Source organism: Acanthaster planci, linkage group LG16 (assembly GCF_054643075.1).
Source record: "Acanthaster planci isolate LZ-2023a linkage group LG16, COTS_SCS, whole genome shotgun sequence".
Taxonomy (NCBI): Eukaryota; Metazoa; Echinodermata; class Asteroidea; order Valvatida; family Acanthasteridae; genus Acanthaster; species Acanthaster planci.
In genome coordinates this window covers 8,214,371-8,230,700 of record NC_141792.1, presented here as the reverse complement: position 1 = coordinate 8,230,700, position 16,330 = coordinate 8,214,371, and the positions used below count along the sequence as shown (strand labels likewise).

The 16,330-nt window shown below is 42.2% G+C and overlaps 1 protein-coding gene across 1 annotated transcript in view; it reads right to left on the bottom strand.

The window, feature by feature from the left end:
• Positions 1–367: 367 nt before the first annotated feature.
• Positions 368–16,330, bottom strand: part of LOC110986572 (membrane metallo-endopeptidase-like 1) — a 34,603-nt gene continuing 18,640 nt past the window's right edge. Inside the window, exons 2-21 of the mRNA XM_022248536.2 lie at positions 14,605–14,697; positions 14,182–14,343; positions 12,984–13,064; positions 12,150–12,358; positions 10,890–10,952; positions 10,575–10,697; positions 8,963–9,049; positions 8,179–8,303; positions 6,609–6,831; positions 6,358–6,456; positions 5,668–5,745; positions 5,431–5,534; positions 5,106–5,164; positions 4,811–4,862; positions 4,362–4,429; positions 3,841–3,971; positions 3,354–3,419; positions 2,928–3,026; positions 2,675–2,751; positions 368–2,581 (exon numbers count right to left, since the gene is read on the bottom strand). Of these exons, the coding sequence (XP_022104228.1) occupies positions 2,482–2,581; positions 2,675–2,751; positions 2,928–3,026; positions 3,354–3,419; positions 3,841–3,971; positions 4,362–4,429; positions 4,811–4,862; positions 5,106–5,164; positions 5,431–5,534; positions 5,668–5,745; positions 6,358–6,456; positions 6,609–6,831; positions 8,179–8,303; positions 8,963–9,049; positions 10,575–10,697; positions 10,890–10,952; positions 12,150–12,358; positions 12,984–13,064; positions 14,182–14,343; positions 14,605–14,697 (2,099 nt within the window). The 3' untranslated portion in view covers positions 368–2,481. The remainder of the gene's footprint in view (positions 2,582–2,674; positions 2,752–2,927; positions 3,027–3,353; positions 3,420–3,840; positions 3,972–4,361; positions 4,430–4,810; positions 4,863–5,105; positions 5,165–5,430; positions 5,535–5,667; positions 5,746–6,357; positions 6,457–6,608; positions 6,832–8,178; positions 8,304–8,962; positions 9,050–10,574; positions 10,698–10,889; positions 10,953–12,149; positions 12,359–12,983; positions 13,065–14,181; positions 14,344–14,604; positions 14,698–16,330) is intronic.

Below are 16,330 nucleotides of genomic sequence, written 5' to 3'. Positions count from 1 at the left end.
TTGCATAGCGACCACCATCTCTGGTATGGACTGGCTCCCCCGTGCTCTTCTTATTCATTGAAAACAGTGTATTGGTGCGAGGCGTCTCTTATGTATAAAACTAAAGCTTGCCCTGAATCAAAAGGTAAAGCAACGGTGTCTTTAATAAAATGTAATTTTCAAATTATTATGATCACATAAATTTAAAGAACTCAGTGTTCCAGAGTTTATTCAATTTAACTCGCAAAAGGCATATTGGTTACAATGAGTTGATCCGTTTTAGCATCGGTGTTATGCGGAACATGTATACATTTTCAACGCCTGTCGTAGACCCGGTACCCAGATGGACTTACCTTAAGAAAGATTCAATTTGGGGTTAACGGCAAAATTTGTTCCAAGTAAACAGGACTGTTTATTTTCATTCACAAATCTGTGCCACAAGGTTTCTACTTTGTATATTTTCCATGCATAATCACGCTGTATATTATAGCTACAAAAATGTTTCAATGTCAAAGTTGTGTCCAATAATTTCAATTAACTTGGACATAAAAGAGAAAAGTATAAAACTAACTATGGCTGTCAAGCTGAAGACACGTTGTTTCTATTTTCAAAAAAAAATTCCTTTGTGGAAACTCAACAGGGGTCAGTAATTACAGAACACAAGAGTTGATTAACAAACACCAAACATTCATCGAATTAGCAAATTCCAAATACAGCGCGCGTCGAGGCTAATGTACACTCCAAATGAATTTGATCACTCGGCTGATTAACGTAAAATATAAGTGGCAATACATTTCGCGATAAGACTCTTGTTTACACCATGCTAAATATAGAGTGGAGATTAAACTTCAAGGTATACCAGTTCTGAGAATTCGATCATTTGCTGTTTGACACTCGCCACACCTATTCTAATTACATCAAAATATTGTTCAAAAATTAAAACACTTTTCGGCTCAATGTGTATGTTCACATCTTTTCATTTAAGATTAATCATAAATTGTTCCAATATAAAGTAGTCTTTTGAAAAGTTGTAGCCTAGCCCCTTCCAAGAACTCTTGAGGGCGGTGCGCAGCTTGCTAAAAAATCATGAGGACCTTATGAGACGCGTGTGCAGGGACAGGCGATTGTCTAAGGCAAGCCAAAGGGGCAACGAGCCCATTGTAAACATGAGCGATTGCTAAGGGTAGGATAGTAAATCTTGAGACCACCGACGGTTCACAACAACATTTTGATCGTTTCCACAATAAATTAGTTCCGTATTTCTCAGATCTTGTTGTTCGGAGGCGATGAGTCAAATTGAGTATTTTCTTCTAGAACGTTAAAAGAAAAAGCAGTCAGTACAACAACTTTGCCGAGCATATTCCACCTTAAATTCACTGCTGGTTATTGCATTAATAACGTCTTTTAATAACATGTTTTTCTTAAGGATCATGAAATCAAGCCCCTGGCAAAGGACCACTTTGAGCAGGCGGTTCACCAGAAAGGTAATGAGGTTATCATGTCTTCCAACGACAACGAAAAAGAAAAGAATCGGTTTTTTTTTTCTTTTTAGGGGGGGTCAGTGGTGGTGCCGTGGCTGTCTTTACAAAACGACAGTTGCAACCCCACTCTGCAATTCAAAACTATTTTTTCTAATTAAGTCTCTAATACTGTAATGCAAACAGTTGTAAACATCAAATAGTAAGAAATATCTAGCACAATCTACAAAACACTTACACATCTCTGCAAAAAGCAATTGATACTTCGTTAAATATTCAACACACATGTACACCAACAATAAAATATGCTATAATATTGACCCTTCTTTTGCTACGTTTCCTTTTTTTCCTATTGCGAAAGGTAGTTAAGGAGGCCATCTTTGCGAATCAAAAGATCTATATATCTAGAAAAAAATATTTACCATAATTAACTGGAGATAATTCTTATTATTAGTTAGTGCCAGTGGCGTAGCTAGGATTTTACTAGTGGGGACACAAGGGGAGCACCAGCATCTTACGGGGGCACTAGATTCCAGTGGCATGGTATATTGGGGGCAAACTTTTTGTTAGCTTTGTTCAATATCCATTCATCTTTTTTTTTTAGTGGGGGCACAATGGGGGGCACCAGGAATCTGTGGGGGCACTATTCGGCGTGAGACTTTGAAATTAGAGGTCTTTTGAGTTTCGGTCAAGACAAATTGGGCAACAGCAAAACTGCGCCATCGTGTGTCATAATTGATATCTCCAAATATATCCCTCCTGAAAAGTTTGTACATACCAAACGAATAATATGTGATACACGCGAGATTAGCCACCCAGAAAATGGGCATAATAGTGACCCAGGGGGATAGGTCATAATTTCAAATGTCATTCTTTTTTCTCTGAACATGTCAACAGCATACAAGTGGCAAAACATGCAACCGCAGCCTTTTTAGCGGGTTGCGGTTGTGTCACTATGCATCGCCGGGTTTTGATAGATGGCGAGAGAGGGACTTTGGAGCCGTTGGTTTTCCAGTGGGAATGCTCACCACAGTTTACAAGGCTCATCCCGTACCATGGCGCTGCCTTTCTTGCATTGATAAGCTTCCGCGAAGTGTTCTGAGTTGGATAGAGTGCCAAGGACCCTGAAAGGAAAAAAAAAGAGACGAAGCGCTTACGTCATTCGAATACACTTAAATTGTAGGGGGAAATCTGGCATAAAATGAAAGAAAGCTTACCTAAATCTTTCAGGGACGTGCACTTTGGCTTTTACTATAACTTCCAGGCTCTCTTTTCGATGGAGGCTGCACCACATCTATTTGGAGGTAAATAGAATGGTCACAGTAAGTACCGATATGATGTCATTTTCTCTGTAATAATTCAATGGGTTCAGAGGGCACCTTGCTCTTTTAGTATTGGACTTTCTCGTGGGTGACACTTCACCAACACTCATCTTGATGTGACTAACCTGCAGCTTGTCACCAGGCCTACCTGTGCAAAGTTCAAGAAGAAAAGCTGGTCATGATTCAGGTTGATTCCGGGCAGCGTGTCCCCTGGATCCCCCACTCGCTTAACCCACCGCTTGTAACCCTAATAAAACAAAAACAGCACCAGAAGATTGTGAGATAATTGATTTGCAGCGTACACTAGTTCTTGGAGCATAAAACAAAACTGCCTGAGGGGTTTTGTGGCTCAAAATGCTCTTTCATTTCTATTGCTATTGTCCTTTTCCTATCTCGTATTTAACTGCAGATCTCGACCCTGACCAAATCTCGTCATGCAATGTACTTCCATGTGTCCTTCCCATGTCGCATAACATTAACGTCAGATCTGTTTTCAGAACACAGTTACTAAGAGATTTGTTTTCATTTCAAATCTGTCGCGCTACGACAATTATCATCTGATCGGCACACTCACGAGATAGGCTTCTTTGATGCCTCCATTGTCAGCCAGTACCTCCCCTTGTGCTTGCTTTCCATTAAGCTGAGAACAGAGAACAAAATTACTAATAAGCACACTCTTATAGGCTTTCAAAGGAAAATGCTGTGTTGCCGTTACCCAAATTCGAGGAATATAATGTGAACACAATTATTGATTTTACAGAGAAGCTTCGAAGTTTTAGACAAAGCAATGCTCAAAGAGAGACAAGAACACCGAACCCGATGGTGTTTAAAGCAATTTTGATGTAAGTACGTTTTCAGACGCTACGCATGCAATTTACGTAATCTTCAAGAGCACAGAAAGGATTCCCTCATAATATGAAAAATAAAACGGGACATGAAGTGAACTGCATTTAACGGATGATTAAGAAAACATTAACCACAAATAGTATAAAGCATTATTAATTGATAAACGATATATAAGCCAGGCACTGGTTTCAACTTTGATGCTTGTTTATACTTACGTAAAGTTCGACTTCGGGGACGTAATAACTTGAGTACTGAGCTATGAAGCACTGTTTCCTTTCCTCGTAAGCCTGGGCCGAAGAATTCGAAAACCACTGATTCATGATACCGTCTTCATCAAAACGGCGCCCTGCAAAGCGGGTAAAAAGGCATCAACAGCAAAAAAATGAATAAAAGAACAAAAAACAAAACACCAAAAGAGAACTAGTAGGCCTATATAGAGATTGGGGGAAACGATTTTCCCAATACACAGTGAACAATGCAACGTTCGTTCAGTGGTAAATCCCCTTCCCCAAACTCGCTGATGGCAGATAGGGGAGTCAAAATCAACTTGACAGTTCACTGAATTTCTCGAATAATAACAAGATGTAAGTAAATTCAGCGAAAGGCTTTTGGGGAGAAATTTCGATCCAGTCAATTTTATTTTCCAATGCACTCTTGCATTTGTGGCACACAAACTGCACTAAATGCGACACTAAAAATTAAAGGTTGCCAAAATATACGAATATTGACATCTGACCTTTGTCGTCAAATCCATGCATCAGTTCGTGGCCTATAACCATGCCAATGCCTCCATAGTTCATGGACCTGGAAAATGAGATCACAACGGGGGGGGGGAGTTCAGGAACTGTAATATTCAGCTGCAGTGACAATTTCATGTTTCCTATAAGCCTACCTCCAACCTATAAGCATAATTAATACTGCTGTTACGCAGATTGCCTGATACAAACTATAACCAGCAATAAGGCGGTGCTGTTTGCTTAGACGTGATGATATAATCAAGAATTGAACCAAAAAATCAAAGTTCACCTATATTCAGGAATAAGACTTCCCATCCTTTTTTACAATATTCACGAAGAAAAAATTGTGAAACCCCTTTCCCAGTTTCAGCCGAAATAGCATCACAATCATTTGCGGAATAGTCACGACTTAAACGAATAGATGTTTCAATTTGGACACAAAACTTACTTGGGAAACTGACTGGAGTAGAACGGTGGTTGGAATATGCCTGCTGGGAAAACTAGAGAAAGAGTAAAAGAACAAGAAACACATTGTTAAGCTATGACCGCAGTCAATACAATCTGTCAAGGGCCGTTCGATTTGATGAACGCACAAGCAACGAAAGCTGGACTGCATGTATATAATGACCCATGACTTACAGGCCGACAAAAAAGCAACTGGAAAAAAATCAATTTAATGACTGTCCGATTACTCCTTTCTGGCACCTTTGTCCGGCCTCTTGATGGTGTATTCTTATACTTACTTAAACTGTTGTCTGCGTTGCGATAGTACGCATTAATTTTGATCAATTTTTGCTTCCACCTGCAGACCAAAGGAAAATGCCAAGATCAGTTCAGCTTAATGCTATGACTTCAGATTTTGTTTTTGAAGCCAAACCATACATTAAGTCTTAAACACTGTCGCCATCTCTTTGATGCCATTCTCACCACCAATTTATCATCATCGTCAGTTTCATTGTCATCACATTAATTATAAATAAACTTCGTTATCAACTCCTCATCAGCGGTCGCTGCCATCGCACCTACAAGTCAGTATCGTTGTATGCATGTATGCCTACATGTACTTACAGAAGAACTTCAACTTGCTTGCCGTGATGGGCTATGCTTTCCCTCGCGTCTGTCTGCCATATGGCCCGAATGTTCTCGAAGAAACGGTTGGGCGACATATCTATCTGCAAAGAAAACCAAATTCCGGTATCGATACATATAATCACTTAGACCAACAGTGCGGACGTTTCCCATAAGGCTGTGGAGCTCTACAGAGTTACCTATATTGACAATAATTGAGGGGATAAACACGCATACCGATCTGTAGACATCGTTAACTGCTTGCTCGTCTGTCAGGATGTCATCGTAGCCTATCATCTCTTTCGTTTTAGATGCCTGTGCAACAACAAATGAAAAACAAATCACACTCTTAATCCAAGGTTTGCGATGGTTATTGACAAGAACAGCAATGTATGCGATGTTTCGAACTCTTCATAACACCAATGACAAAGTTATAGTATCCACCACGATTAGTAACTTTTCTGTTCAACCTACTTTGAGTAAGGGGGCTTTAGTATAGAGGTTGTGGCCCTCTTGAAAGACCATTGCGTGTCATCCTCTCCCTAGTCAAGTCAGGAAATATTTCAATGAACTGTGAGACCAATGTCTTTGAAGCGTTTTTCGTGACCAAACTTGTAATTTGCCCCATGATTGACGTGGAACTTAAGTTTTGATCGACGGACTTGGTCTAAAATCTTTTGGACTGACTTTGTTCAGTGGTTGCGATAGTTTGTATTAGAACTTTCAACTGTAGGCCTACCAGCAATCAAGCCATATAAGCACTCCACCATTGAGGACTTCTGGGTCAAAGTAACAGTTAGAACATTACAAACGTAGGGGACATATCACCTTATACACACACAAACTGATCAACAACTAGGGCCTACGCATATAAAATTCAGTGGGAGGGACTTTCATTAACCACAAGAGAACAATTGCAAGAAGCACCTTTCTTATAGCATTAGCCCTGGTTTGATCGTCCATCCACGGTACCTCGTTGAGAGTCTCTTTGAGGGTCTCGCGAATATCTTCCAGCATTTCCTGGGCCTTTTGAAAGGGAATGAAATGCAACCTAGAAATGAGACTAAACCTCGTAGAAATAAATACATATATACTTTGGCATATCAATAAACAGTTGCGCCGAACTCTGCTGAAGTTAAATTGTGTCTTGTGGGATTAAGAACGGCACTGGAACTCACTGTAGCCTTGCTGTTGCCGTCAAAGTGCTTCTGGATGAAGAGCGACCCCAGGGCCACGCCGAAGTTGTTGTTGGTTTTCTCGAAGCAGGTCTTCCAGCGACTCTGCTCTCTCTTCTGCCCCATGGTGGCGCTCATGAACTGCTGACGAATATTGCGGAGCTCACTGTCCAGGTACTCGACCATTTCGAACACAATACGCCACATGAGGAAATTGGCCATCGTCCTGCAGTAGAAGAGAAACGTTTGACGCCCAAGCAGATCCTGCTTCGTCTTGTGTTCGTTTTTTGGGTTCTGGATTTTCATTGAGGTTTCATTTTCGACTTGAAGTTGGTGTTTGGCTTGGCTGAGGCGTTTTGTTGGCTCTTTTTTTATAAAGTAAAACTAAGTCTACCCAACAAAAATAAGGGACCTAGCAGATGTCTTTTAGCGCACGTAAAGTGGCCGATTCTGGGCTTGGTAATTTGCTACAGCTATCATACCATTGAACTTTTTTATGTTTTAAGTTCAGTGCACTGAGAAAAAAAAGAAAAAATATCACTTTCAACGATTAAAGCGAGATAAGTGTCATGTCTTGCCCTAGGTCTAAACCATGCAGCAGGAAAAGATGTTCGGTTGCACGAACGACAAACATGCGTTGTAAATCTGCAGAAAAAAATATATGAACAGATGCCCCCCCCAAAATAGCAGTAGAGATAGAGTAGTCTGTACATTTTCCTTAGGATAATGTGTCTCTTACAACAATCAAATGTAGTATATTTGTGGAAAGAAAACGTCGGAAAGCAGCGAAAGTTAAAGTTCCGTGACCACCATAATTATGGTGACTTCAGGCGTGCACATCAATTACAACGTCGTCAATGCAAGTCTAGAACACAATCTCAGTTAACAGAAGTAGGGTCTAACCAATACTTATGCGCATGGAGGGTACTGTGGGTAGAAAAACGTCAATAAAATGTTGGTTCTGTTCAGGAAAATCAGCCTTTCGCTGTGCAGCTCGGAAAGGGCAGCCATTTCGGCATGCCCACGCGACCCGCCTGGTAAGTTGAACCAAACCATTATGCTTCAGGGGTGATTGTGACTTGGAGACATTTTGCTGGTAATGAAATAAATTTATGAAAAACATTTATTCCAAATCAATCCAAACTCTGTTCGGCTTGTATTTTACAGTTATTTCCTTCTTCCATCAGTTTATAATGAGTTTAGAGCATACTTTAATTTCATATTTTCGCAACATTAACCGGATAATTTAGAGTCCTAAACATCAGCTAGTTGCACTCACTCACGAAATTGGCGCCCTTTAACGAAGGTGGTTGTTTAAAACAAACAGCACTTTCCAGCAATGATCAGCCGATCATCGTTGTTTTTCCGAAAAATGTTTGCATTGTAGGTGGAAAATTATTTTACAGATTGACCAAGGCTGTTATTTACTTCCATTAAAATGAGACACTTAAGGAATATTCGGTAGTCCCATTTTTCAATTCACTGATGGTGCATACTAAGAGGCTAATCACCCTAATAACTATACTGCCTTTAGGGTTAATTTCTTTGTAAAAGTTAAAGTCGATAACCTTACCTCTTTGAAGTCGCGTTGATGTGAGCGGCCGTCTTTTGAAAATAGGAATGGGCAGCGTTTATTATTTCCTCGTCCGGAGAAAATTCGTCCGTGTGTATCAAACGAAAGTACCTCAGCCAGTCTATCTGCACACGGAGAGAAAACGCATTTTTCAAAAGCTGGTGACAAAAACTTCGATATATTCATTTTAATAAGTTACACTTTCAGGGGGGAAAAGTAAGAACCTGGGTCAAGTAGCACGTAGGGCTTTACCATTTGTTAGCAACGATTTTTCCCCTTGAATACTGGCTAGTTTGATCGGTACGTAAGAGCACATTCATGTGTTTGTCTTTTGAGATTGCGGTGGCAATGTCTGTCCAAATCTGGTAATGAAGCGTGAGGGTTTTATCAAATCGGCGTTCTTCCCACTCTTTCGGCGTCTTCTTTCGCCTCAGAGTATACCCCCACCGTAACGAGAGGTCAGATCATATTACTATTGAGTCCCTGTATAAAAAAAATTGGCTTAGATTGAGCTACAGAATCTCCAAAATCAAAGATCTAAACAAAAAAGTAGTATGTTCAGTTTTATAATACAGGTTTATGACTACTGTTGGCGTTGTGCGTCCTCTTTGCACCGTGTTTAGCATGCTAGAGGTACGGTAGTCGAGAATACCTCTGCGGTAGACCTCAGACAATGCCTTGCTCCTGCTATCCGACACGTGCCGTGAAACTTTGATCTCGAAGAAGATCACAAATGCAATCATGAAATCTCTTCTGTGAATATTACTGCTAGGACCGCACGAACCTGTGGCATCTCCTGCTGCAGTCTCCTCGTGGTGTACCTGTTTTTATATTTGGACATGTCCCTCATCTCGGCGGATGAAACGGAAAACTGGAATTAAACACCAGGTAGAAAATACAATAAAAACCGACTCTGGAAGAGTAATCTACTGCTAAAAAGTCAAATAAACAGGAAGCTTTGAAAAGAACAATCCATTAGAAACTTCTTGCTCAGAAGCAAAGTGCGCAGCTTTATGCTCTGATTACTGGTGCCTCTTGGTTTTGTGGCAATACGAGCGATTCACAACAGTGCGCCTCCAAGAGTTTGCAACGCGTTGGTAAATCACAACACGTGAGATTTGTCGACCCTTTCCAAACGCGCAGAGACAGATTTCGCACATTGTAATTGGCCAACACGTTGCAAACTCGTGGAGGCGCACTATTGTGAATCGCCCGTATTATTTGTGCCGTTTAAAGCCAACGACAAACCTTGCTGGCTATAGGTCGGCTCATACATGGCGCGGAAAGCGAACAGAAACGCAAATTTGTGACACCAGATCAAGTGTTCGCGCTGTGAATTCGTACAAATTGAACATATTTCAGCTCGAGGGAAACTTTGCTGCGAATCTTCGGTGACATCAAATTCGCTTCACTGTCACATTCACCGGAAGTAAGAACCGGTTTTTAATTAGGGTGAAGTGGATGTTCACATGTAGTTTGCAGATTATTTTAACCCAAGGTTCAAAACAGCTCTTGCTCTCAAAATATTACTTTTATTCCGCCAACATTTAGGACAAATAGTCTCCGTTAGTAATATTCAAGTCTAGTTCATCGTGTGCGGTAGTTTTAATTGTTTTGAAATCCTTTGGGTTCTTCTGAGATGGCTCCCCGTACTTTTCTAGCTCAAGGTTACTAGAAAATATATATTTGATGTAGCAAAAAAATAAATAGCTCTTTACAGATACCACCAGTGAACAGAGTCTGAGCGAGGTAACTGTCGATTGCTTCGACAGGCATGATCTTAGGAAATGGGACCTGTCACTGTGCAGATCTCCCGACAATTGCGAAACTGGGAAGGTAAGAGCTTTCCCTCGGCTCAGGACTTCGCTGCCTCCACCCCGGGAAAAAAAAGCTTGGTACTGACTTCTCGAGATGGGCGCCAATTCCACGGTGTCATCACACCCACAGCGAGCATGCCGTTGTATACAATGTACTGGACGCCTGCGAGCACCCAGACAAGTTGAAGCGCCTTATAGGTTCCGAGCTGGACCAAGAGAGGGCGCAATTTCCCTAGTAAAGGAGGTTCCCTTAGTAGTAACTACGCTTCGCCAGTTCACGAATGACTATGAAATGCAAGCGTTGAGGTCGCATCGCTGCCAACATGAGCACCCCTGACCAACATGGCTCTTTCCAACCTATGAGGGGTGCCTCTGCTCAGGGCCGATACTGGCTTAATAGACGTGTACGCGCCCTTACCTCCTGTGCAGGAGCATAATGCCTCGGCAGCAATGGCTTTTTATTTTTCACTATTGTTTCTTGGATTAATGCTAGGATCTAGCCTAGTAAATGACTTATCCTCCCAGAGGATGCCCCGAGAGCGTTCAGATATTTGACCCAAAAAAGAAAAGTATATTCACGTTTGCAAGGGCGCGTTCAAACTCCAGAGCGTCCGCCATCTGCCTCCTGGCTTCCTCCCTGTCTGAGTCCGGCCGCAGAACAGTCGCGATGTCGACCATGTAGTCGAAATAGGCCGCCAGTTTCTGGACAGCATGGAGATTTCATATACAGTGGGATTGACTTGGTTGATTACGATACGAAAAGGGGGTGTGACTGCGTCATGGGTAGAGAGAACACAAATCTCAGCATAGCAAATTCAGAAACAAGGATGTAATGAAAAAGCTGGCTTTTCTCCCCCCAAAAAATCAATTTAATAATGATCGATTTCAACTTACCGAGTCTGTTTTCTCCCGCAGATAGAATGACCTGTCTTCCAGAGATAATTCAGGCTGGTCTATCTACACAAAAACAATTAAGTCGAAATCTAGAATCAATACAGAATGTACGTCAGAATTTTTGTTATCAACTGTCGTTCTCTTGCAATAAACCAATTCAAATTCATTGCCTCCATTGCCTATACACTTTTAGAAATACTGATCGCAATTTGCTATGTAAGTATAAAAATTACCCTTCATCAAGGGTGTATCCGGAACCATAGGGCCACACTTGTTGGGGGGGGGCAAAAACTGCCATTCGTTTCAAGTAACTTATTATGACCTTTCTGCTGAGTGAGGCTACTTTAGGGGCTTCTTAAAAGTTTGAAGTAACCTATTATGACCTTTCTGCGTAGTGAGGCTCCTTTAGGATTGGGCTTCTTACAAGTTTCTTTAAAAGCACTCTTCCACCTCATTGCTTTTCTCATCTACGAACCCTTAAAGCCCAGCAATAAAAGAGGGCGCTTGAAGGAGGACTGGTGCAGAGCTGTATGTAGAGCAACGCCAACTTCGTCTTTGTTACCGAAATGGCTGCTCATTGTGCGCAGTACAGCATGCATCATTGTGTCTTAATTGTCCACGTGCGCTGACGCATAATCCGCCATTTTGGTTCCAACACATGAGACACTTCGCAACTCTCTCTCTCTCTTAAAACAGCTCTGGACTGGTGATGAAGGGCAAAGATGCACTATGCGCCGAATCGCTTCGAACCCAAATCTGCGGCGCCTAGTCTATATCAAATTATGAACAATGCTTCGGAGAGAATGTGTGCCAACCAGAGCATATAAAATGAAAATACATGTAAAAACAAACCTAATTTTTGTTGCAACCTTATCAACAGCATCTTCAAGTTTGAGCACAGACAATTCGTTAAGCACTACATGTTGTCGGTCTTGCCCAGTACCGGGTTTGTATTTTATGCATACAGGTTAACAGACAAAATCGACTGCTGTCTGACAAATGATCTCTAATCAAGCTTGGCCTGCACTTAAACTAAATATTAATAAGGGCACCCTCTAGGGCATAAAACCCCTTTTTTCTCTTGGATGGTTCTTAAAGCAGGCTGGTGTGTCTTTCGTTATTTTAAATCAACTGGCTGCGGCTTAGAAATACCACACTCGTCCGTTGGAAGAGGCTGCAGCCGCTATAGCCAGTGGCGACTGAAACACTTCACGGATTAATTGTCAGCCGCAGCCACAACATTCAAGGACACAGCCTTACTATGATAATGTAGTTTCCAGCGTTGATCATGTCCGGCATGAAGTCATGACGGAAGAGGAAGTTGTAGTCGGTTTCCATTCGGTACTTGGCCAGGGCCTCCTCCAGATCCCAGGCTTCCTCGTCCCACGAGTCGCCGGCGACAACCGGCCAGCCGCCCACTTCCTCTATGAGGTCCATTAGGGGCTGGGCGCCAATTTGGTCTATCAGCTCTGTGGAGTCGAGATGCAGTAAGCGGTAAGATTATTGCACTCCAACACCTCGCATTTCATATGAAATTGGCCTTATACACAAGTCGGCCATATCGAAGTGAAAGCGAGGTTACCTCTTGGGGTGGGGTCTGGGAGTAAACATAAAATCAATATAATGTGTACATAAATGTGATTCTGCCATCGTACATTCGATCGTAAAGAGCACTACCGTAAAATTGTAATCCGGCCCGAGCTGGACTAAGAGAGGGCGCAATTTTCCTAACAACTGCGGCTCCATTACACTTGGCTGGTTCACAATGATGTATGAAATGCACGCGTTGCGGTTCCTATCGCCACAAACAAAAATGAGTAATCCCGACCCACATGGTTCTTTTCAACCGTGAGGGGGTGCTTCAGCTCGACGTGGATACACTTTGTCCAGAAAGCTGGGTTTACGATATGAATGTGTGAATAAAATGCACCATGGTTGTGCTAATGTCACCTTCCTGCTATTTTTGGACTTGAATCTCCACTCTTACTATTGACAGTATCATAGGTGCTATTAAACCAAGCTCTGCAAAGGGGGCGAGCTTCAAGTTGGACGGGGCTGTATTTGTGTGGGGTCGACAGAATGAGCTTGACATACCTACGTTTGTACAGGACTCGTAAAATTCCTTCGCCTTGGCAACGGCCTCCGAGTCGTTCGCAGACCTCGTCTCTAGCATTCCTGCCGAGCAGATACAAATTTGGATTGTAATGGAAACTGTACACAAATATTATTTCCGGAAACTCTCAGAGCAATGACAACAGCAGGGTCTTCAAATGCACAGTTAAAACAGAGACGCGTCCCGTTTGGGGCGTAAAACTTCCACTGTGTTCCAATCATTAAACTATTTGTTTTCAAATTTGACTGGAGAGGGCAAGTGCAATCAGGTGATGTGGTTTAGCGTAGGTTAACTTGAACGTGGCACTTGCACTTAGGGGCGGTTCCAGGAATTTTCGCCCTGGGTGGTCAGGTCTGTCAGATTTATTTTTTAATGTCCAATTGTTCAAGAAACAGACGCATGCGTTACATTGTTACTGATGTTCAAATAATAACACTCTTTGAGTGTAACTTTTAATGTGACAAACTTGTTATGTCATTCTTTTGGTATAAGTGCAGGGGTTGACACCCAATCCCACCCCCCATACACATGGCGATAATAGAGGATATTGTCGCCAGAATCCACTCCATTGCTTCTACAGATTGCTTGCATCCTTTTTGGTCCACAGCGCCAATCGAAAAAGCAAATGGGGGGGCATTAGAGAAGAGAGGCGCCAAGTGCACGACGTTATTTGTGCCGAGCGCATGCGCCAGACATCTTAGCCTTTACTCAAGACGTGCGTGGCTACCTGGACACACGACACACACCCCGCGTCAGCAATGCACTACTGAAGACGCCGTTAGCCTGTTAGCGCTACACTGCACTGTACGTGTTGGTCTTTGTCGTGCTAGCAGCCGAGGATGCGCGTCGGTTATCCAGGTAGCTAGGCGCGCCTTGAGTAGAGGCTACATTCATCTACAGATAATTATGGCCAACAACATGATCGACCTTCGCATTGGGAAATAGGTTCGGATCTACCGAATGTGAAAGCAGTTTCGATTTGGGCCGCGCAGTTTTCATCGAAGTGATTTCATTAAATGACCAATCGTCCCGATGCCCTCGATCCCCTCGCAAAAGATCGCCCAAACTGCTGTCACAGACTGCCAATCGCTCCAAGATGGCGGAACACGGGAGGTGTGATGTAAAGTGCATGTGATCTATTCAGTAGTTTGACTCCCAAGTCTTATCAGGGTCTCTTACCGCGACTCATTTCCATCAGGCGGTTGAATACCTCTTCGAAGACCGTGTATTTGGCCTCCTCGTCAGGTATGAAGTGCTTTCGGTTCCATCCTCCGCAGGCAAACTGGTAAAAATCTTGGCATGGGTCTGCTGTCAGATCCATGCTGTCTAAAACATTTCCAGCTGATTTAAAAAAATATATATATATATAAGTAAATATATCAATTCATACCACAATAATGTTACTGCCTCTGTTATCTTGAGTACCGTAATACACTCACAGGTGTCAAAGAAAAATCGAGTGAACATTTCTCTCAAGAGCAGATTTTGTATCGTTCCTGAACATTATATACTTATCAAACTTTTTCAAAAAGTAAATCGTAAAAAACACAGTGTCCAGAGTACAAATAATTTACAAGGTCGGTGTCATTGACATCTACTCACCTGTGATAACACACTCTGGCGAAGTACAGACGCCCTCTGTTGACAGGGGAGATTTGGAGGCCCCTCCCAACTCCATCGTAGACACCGAAGAAGCTGGTAATTGACAGTAACCAGAATATGAAAGGATTGATGATGAACAACACACTACATTTATACTGAAGAAATATATCGAGTTTTAAGAATAAGAAAGCCAAAAGAACTGGAACAGACATGAGGGTTGTCAAGTACATTGATTCCTAACAATTTTTTTAGCATTGGATTTTTGCTCAATCTTTCTTTTATGTTATGTTAAATTTTGAATAAAATAAAATCCCAGAACATTTTTTTAGTGACATTATTTTTTACATTTGCATGCATTTTTAAGCCACAATTTATACACTGTACCATAGACCTATCACGCTAAAAACAGGGATAAAAATAATGAGCTATCTGTTCTGCAAGATGGCGGGTGGTTTTGCAGCCCATAAGCAAAGTCTGGTTCCTTTCTTCGGGCCGAAGTATTTTGGCCACATTCCCATCGTGGTGCCAGTCGTACGACATGCCGCATGACATGAAATATCAACCAATGTTGTCTCAGCTTGTTAAGTAAAGCTCGCGCTTTTGCGCCGAATTTACCTGAGCCGAAATTCCGATCATGACTGCAAATTTGAAAAGTCTCACCCCTTCCATGTTACGACACCCAAAGAAGTCCAGAAATTTTCAAAGATGCAGTCCATGTCTGCCGCTGTAATGAGAACAAAGAGGGGCCTGTCCTGACAGCATGTAACATTTCCGGGACGGGGATCGTGTTGCATGCGTCGGGCGGTACTGACTCGATCAGCGGGGCTGCGCCGGTCGTCATTTCCGTATAGACCCATGCTGGTTTCCGTTTGGCGTGATCGTTACTTTTCCCACCCACCGTGGGGTGCCAAATACCTATCATTTTCTTGTACAGGTTTTGGTATCCTGCCACGATTTTGTATGTGCTATTTTAGGGTTCGTTTTAAATTGGGCGTCTTGCTGTTTTACTTCAGCTACGAGTCCCGGAAAATTGCGCTCAATTGCCAATGTCTACAGTCTTGCTAAATTTAAATTGCTTCGTACACGAATAGCAATTGAAGGGGGAATTTAGTTCGTGGTTTGGGTGCGTTTACAAAGTGGAGAATTCTTCCGTAAATAAATGCAAAGACTTTCAAAGTAATTTACAATGTTTGTGATTATAGAAAATTTAATGTCACCAATGTATTTGAACCGTCAATGCATGCATATAGCTTAATAGTCCAACTGGAAAGTCACCCCAGCATTTCCCTTTCAGCCGCAATCGAGAGAGAGAAAAAAACAACTCTTATTGCAGTACCTTGTGCACATTCACGACCGAGAGCTGAGCTGTCACTGATCCATCCATCTACACATGTCAGTTGCTATTTTTGTTGTTTACCATGCTGGATTGGACATAGAGCAGGGGTGGTGTACGTAAACGCGAGCATAGCCTTAGGCACACGACATAATAGACAGCGGCAATACACACGCACATCCTGCCTTCATCTTGCTCTTCAAATTTTAATGGCAACTAAACATATCTAAAGTATCCTAACACAATATGAGATGGTTCATGTCGGATGTATAGTCGATTAAATTCTATGGCCACTTGATATTGGATGTTAACAAACTAGTTCCCCGCGGCATCGACCCTGGAACTAGGTTGTCAACTTCTACTACCTCGGGTGCCAAAATTGACCAGCCACCT